The sequence below is a fragment of the Otolemur garnettii genome, unplaced genomic scaffold, assembly GCF_000181295.1.
Source record: "Otolemur garnettii isolate 467f Iridium unplaced genomic scaffold, OtoGar3 scaffold00088, whole genome shotgun sequence".
NCBI classification, from domain to species: Eukaryota; Metazoa; Chordata; class Mammalia; order Primates; family Galagidae; genus Otolemur; species Otolemur garnettii.
In genome coordinates this window covers 266,500-272,359 of record NW_003852483.1, presented here as the reverse complement: position 1 = coordinate 272,359, position 5,860 = coordinate 266,500, and the positions used below count along the sequence as shown (strand labels likewise).

The 5,860-nt window shown below is 42.1% G+C and overlaps 1 protein-coding gene across 1 annotated transcript in view; it reads right to left on the bottom strand.

The window, feature by feature from the left end:
* Positions 1 to 5,860, bottom strand: part of CATSPERD (cation channel sperm associated auxiliary subunit delta) — a gene marked incomplete at its 5' end in the record, with an annotated part of 92,782 nt that overhangs the window by 66,052 nt on the left and 20,870 nt on the right. The window contains 2 exons of the mRNA XM_023516247.1: positions 2,603 to 2,686; positions 5,227 to 5,340. Coding sequence (XP_023372015.1) covers positions 2,603 to 2,686; positions 5,227 to 5,340 — 198 coding nt within the window. The remainder of the gene's footprint in view (positions 1 to 2,602; positions 2,687 to 5,226; positions 5,341 to 5,860) is intronic.

The following is a 5,860-nucleotide window of genomic DNA, read 5'->3' as shown; positions in this document are numbered from 1 at the left end:
AAAAAAAAAGACAGACAAATGGCTAAAAAACATATGAAAAAATGCTCATCATCCCTAATTATTAGAGAAATGCAAATCAAAACCACCCTGAGATACCATCTAACCCCAGTGAGAATGGTCCACATCACAAAATCTCAAAAACTGCAGATGCCGGCATGGATGTGGAGAGCAGGGAACACTTTTACACTGCTGGTGGGACTGCAAACTAATACAACTTTTGTGGAAGGAAGTACGGAGAACCCTCAAAGAACTCAAGCTAGACCTCCCATTTGACCCTGCAATCCCATTACTAAATATCTGCCCAGAAGGAAAAAAGTCCTTTTATCATAAGGACACTTGCACTAGACTGTTTACTGCAGCTCAATTTACAATCACCAAAATGTGGAAACAACCTAAATGCCCACCAACCCAGGAATGGATTAACCAGCTGTGGTATATGTACACCATGGAATACTATTCAGCCATTTAAAAAAATGGAGACTTTATAGCCTTTGTATTAACCTTGATGGAAGTGGAACACATTATTCTTAGAAAAACATCACAAGAATGGAGGAGCATGAATCCCATGTACTCAATTTTGATATGAGGACAATTAATGATAATTAACGACATGGTAGGGATGGGGCAAGGGGAGAGCAGAGAGAGAAAAAAGGAGGGAGGAGTGGGGAAAAGGAAGAGCAGAGAGAGGGAAGGAGGGAGGGAGTGGGGTCTTGGTACATACCACACCTTTGGGGGGCAAGATATGATTGTAAGAGGGACTTTACCTAACAAATGCAATCAGTGTACCCTGGTTTCTTGCACCCTCAATGAATCCCTAACAATAAAAAATATATAGTTTTTCCTTCAGGCTCGATGCCCATAGCACAGTGCTTACAGTACCAGCCACATATGTGAGGGTGGTGGGTTTGAACCCAGCCTGGGCCAGCTAAACAACAGCAACAACAACAATAACAAAATAGACGGGGATTGTAGTGGACACCTATAGTTCCAGCTATTTAGGAGGCTGAGGCAAGAGAATCACTTAAGCCCAAGAGTTTGAGGTTGTTGTGAGCTGTGACACCATAGCACTCTACCAAGGGCGACATAGTGAGACTCTGTCTCAAAAAAAAAAAACAACCTTTTTTTTCCTTCAACTTAAGTTTACATCAACTGAATCATCTTCTCAACTTAGTCTTTGCCTAATATCTGTAAAATCACAGGTTCTTTGTTCTAATTTTTGGATACAAATTAAAAGACTTTTTTAAAAACAGTGTTTGATATGCTGGGCACAGTGTCTCCAAAAAGAAAAAAAAAAAGTTTGACATGAGGGATTTAAAATTATTTTTTTTTTTTTGAGACAGAATCTTGCTCTGTTGCCCAGGTTTGACTGCCATGGCCTTAGCCTACTCACAGCAACCTCAGACTCCTGGGTTCAAGTGATCCTCCTGCCTTAGCCTCCAGAGTAGCTGGGACTATGGGTATCACCATGCCCAACTAATTTTTTCTGTTTTTAGTAGAGGCAGAAGTCTTGCTTTTGCTCAGGCTGCTCTCTTAACTCCTGAGCTTAAGATATCCTCCTGCCTTAGCCTTCCAGAGTGCTAGGATTACAGGTGTGAGCCATAGCTCCAGGCCTAAAATGATCTTTACACCATCAGTGGTATTTGCACCAGATTTGTATTTTATCCCTGGTGCTTAGCACAGTGCTGAGCGCAACTAGGAGACACCTAAGCAACTAGTAGACACCAAGTAAAAAGTGCTGTACGCATGACTGATAAGCAGATGAATGGGGGAGGGAGGGGTAGGTGAGTGAGTAGAAGGATGGGTGTGTGGATAGGTGGATGTACAAATAGATATTTATCAGTTCATCTAAATGGATGGATACATGGATGGATAGGTGAATGAAAACCTAGATAGATTTCAGACATGAAAAGCTAAGTGAGTGGCTCAACACCTGTAGCTCAGCAGCTAGGGTGCCAACCACATACACTGGGCCTGCCAAACAACAATGACAACTATAACCAAAAAATAGTCAGGCATTGTGGGCGGCACAATAGTCCCAGCTACTTGGGAGGCTTAGGCAAGAGAATCACTTAAGTCCAAGAGCTTGAGGTTGCTGTGAGCTGTGACGTCACCAGGGTGACATAGTGAGACTATGTTAGGAGTTTAAGATCAGCTTGGGCAATAAAGGGAAACCCTGTTTCTAAAAACTTTTTTAAAAATTAAGCAGGCATACTGGAATGTGCCTGTGGTGTCAGCTACTCAGGAGGCTGGGCAGGAGGAATGCTTGAGCCGGAGAGCCCAAGAGCTCAAGGCTGCAAAGAATTACGATAATACCACTGTACTCCAGCCTGAGTAACAGCCTGTCTCAAAAAAGAAATTTTTTTTTGAAGGTCTTTTTTTTTTTTGAGACAGAGTCTCAAGCTGTTGCCCTGGGTAGAATTTTTTGGTTGTAGTTGCTATTGTTGTTTGGCAGGCCTGGGTTGGATTTGAACCCGCCAGCTCCATTGTATGTGGCTGGCTGAGCTACAGCTGCTGAGCCAGAAATTTTTTAATTAAAAAAAAAAAAAAAACCTTGTCTAGAGAAGGTCATTTAACTAGTCCATTCCAGTGCAAAATTACTTACCTTTTCTCCATCAATGACAAGCAGCCCAACCTCTGACACAGAGTGAAGGTGGTAGATTCCACCCAAAACCCCTAGTAACTCTTCCTAGGAAACAAACAGAAAATACTGCATATGAACCAATCTTATAAGCATATGCATAATTGTAAATCTAACCCCAGATTATTTGATAAGCTAAAGTTTTTTTGTGTGATTTTGTTTGTTTCAGGTTAATTGAGGGTACAAAGAATTAGGTTACAATCTTTGCATTTGTTAGGTAATATCCCTCTTATAATTGTTTCCTGCCCAGAAGAGGTGTGCCATCAACCCTAACATTGTGCCCATTAAGTGGGAATGCCCTTCCCTCCCCTCTTCATCATTCCCCTGCCCACCCCCCACCTTGAATTGTTTTGCGTTTTTCTCTTATGTGGTGTGTAAAATAGAACATCTACCAGTTTCCTGTTAGAATTAAGTACATTGGTGGTGGCACCTGTGGCTCAGTGAGTAGGGCCTGGCCATGTTCAAACCCGGCCCCAGCCAAACTGCAACAAAAAATAGCCGTGCATTGTGGCAGGCGCCTGTAGTTCCAGCTACTTGGGAGGCTGAGGCAAGAGAATCACCTAAATCCAAGAGGTTGGTGTGAGGTTGCTGTGAGCTGCAACACGACAGCACTCTACCAAGGGCAACTGAGTGGAACTCTGTCTCTAAAAAAAGATAATAATAATAATGAAGTACATTGTGGCTCGGCGCCTGTGGCTCAAGCGGCTAAGGTGCCAGCCACATACACCTGAGCTGGTGAGTTCGAATCCAGCCCAGGCCTGCCAAACAACAATGACGGCTGCAACCAAAAATAGCCGGGTGTTGCGGTCAGCGCCTGTAGTCCCAGCTACTTGGGAGGCGGAGGCAGGAGAATCGCTTGAGCCCAGGAGTTGGAAGTTCTGTGAGCTGTGATGCCACAGCACTCTACCCAAGGCAGCAACTTGAGGCTCTGTCTCAAAAAAAATTAAGTACATTGGATTCTTGGTTCTCCATTCTTGTGATACTTTATTAAGGAGAACACTGTACCCCATTAAAGTATTAATGTACACAACTATGATTTAATAAAAAAGAAATTATTTAAAAATAAATTTATAATTAAAAGATTTGAAAAAAATAAAAAATAAAAATCTGTTGCTTCTCAAAAAAATAAAAAATAAAAAATTCTTGGACTTAAGCGATTCTCCTGTCTCAGCCTCCCAAGTAGCTGAGACAACAGGCACCTGCCACAACACCCACCTATTTTTTGTTGCAGTTGTCATTGTTGTTTAGCTGTCCTGGGCTGGTTTCGAACCCTCCAGCCTTGGTGTATCACCCAGTTATTTTTCAGAGATGGGGTCTTGCTCTTGCTCAGGCTGGTCTCTAACTTGTGAGTTCAAGCAATTCACTCACCTCAGCCTCCCAAAGTGCTAGGATTATAGGCATGATCCACCACGCCTGCCGCTTCTTATTCTTCCTTCTCCTCCTCCTTCTTCTTCCTCCTTTTCCTCTTCTTTTTTAAGAGATGGGATTTCAGCTGGGCACAGTGGCCCATGCCTGTAATTCTAGCACTCTGGAGGCCATGGTGGGAAGATCACTTGAGCTCAGGAATACGAGATAAGCCTGAGCAAGATTGAGACCCCATTTCTACTAAGAATAGAAGAGTTAAAATTTGAAAAGATAAAATTACAGAGTTAGAGCTTGGCATGGTGGCCCACACCTATAATCCTAGCACTCTGGGAAGCTGAGGTGGGAGGATCCCTTGAGCTCAGGAGTTTGAGAGTAGCCTGAGCAAGGGTGAGACCCTCGTCTCTACAAAAAAATACAAAACTTAGCTGCATGTGTTGGTGTGCACCTCCAACTCCAGGCATGTGGTAGGTACCTGTAGTCCCAGCTACTTGGGAGGCTGAGGCAGGAGGATTGCTTCAGTGTGAGGCTGCTGTGAGCTAGGCTGATGCCACAGCACCCTAGCCTGGGCAACAAAGTAAGACTATCTCAACAAAAGAAAAAAAAAAGAGATGGGATTTTACTCTGTCACCTAGGCTGAAGTGCAGTGGCACAATCATACCTCACAGCAGCCTCCAACTTCTGGGCTCAAGCAATCCCACAGGCTGCCACAGCTTCCTAAAGTGCTGAGATTAGAAGTATAAGCTGCTATGCCCAGCCAAATTTCTGTTCTTAATATATTACCTAGTCTTAGATATTTTGTTATAGCAGGACAAACAGACTAAGATGATACATTCTGAGGTTCTAGATGGACATAAATTTTTAGGGGACACATTCAACTCACCACAGTTCTCTTATAATGGGCATGCTGATAGCACCTGCTGGAACTAATACTTAGGTGTGCATGTGGCTGCATGTATAAATAAACATGCAGTCTTTATTAGGGCACTAGCTTTTTTAAAAACCTCCCTAAATTGTGTCAGGATTTTACTTGACGTAAAACCTTTTGCCTCTCTTCTAATTTCTTAGAGTACTGAGCCATCTCCCTTGACCTGGAATGTTCCCTATCCTTATAGCCAGATGGACTCTCAAAGGGGGAAAATCCCTGTTCACCTCTGGATAGCTCATTACTACAATAACATGGTACACATATTTTTATTTTCATTTTTTTACCCCATTTAACATACCTGTTTTTCATGGGTATACTTCTTAAAACTGTATCCCCCAGTGGTTGAAATATATATGTTGGTGTGAGATATCTGATCTCCATGCAAATACGCAAAAATCAAATTACCTATATTCTGGGAAACACACACAAAACAATTATTTTAGAAGAAGAAAAATGCCAGTAATTACACTCTTGGGCATTTATCATAGAGAAATAAAGACATACATCCACACAAAAATCTATAAGGAGCTTTGTTTCTTATAGACAAAAGCTATTAATAACCAAATAGTACTATATCCATACCACAGACTATTACCCAGCAATAACAATGAATGAGCTCTGGATACACACACCAAACTGGATGAATCTCTCTGAAGAATTTTGCTGAGAAAAGCTAATCCTATAAGGTTTATCATCATATTGTATGATTCCATTCATACAGCATTCTTTTTTCTTTCTTTCTTCCTTTCTGTTTTTGAGAGGGTCTTGTTCTACCACCCAGGTTGGATGCAGTGGTGTAATCAATGCTCATTGCAGCCTCCAACTCCTGGGCTATCAAGCAATCCTTCTGCTTCAGCTCAGAGTAGCTGGAACTACAGGCATGCATTACCATACCCAGCTAATTTTCTTTTTAAAAATTGAAGACATGGCTC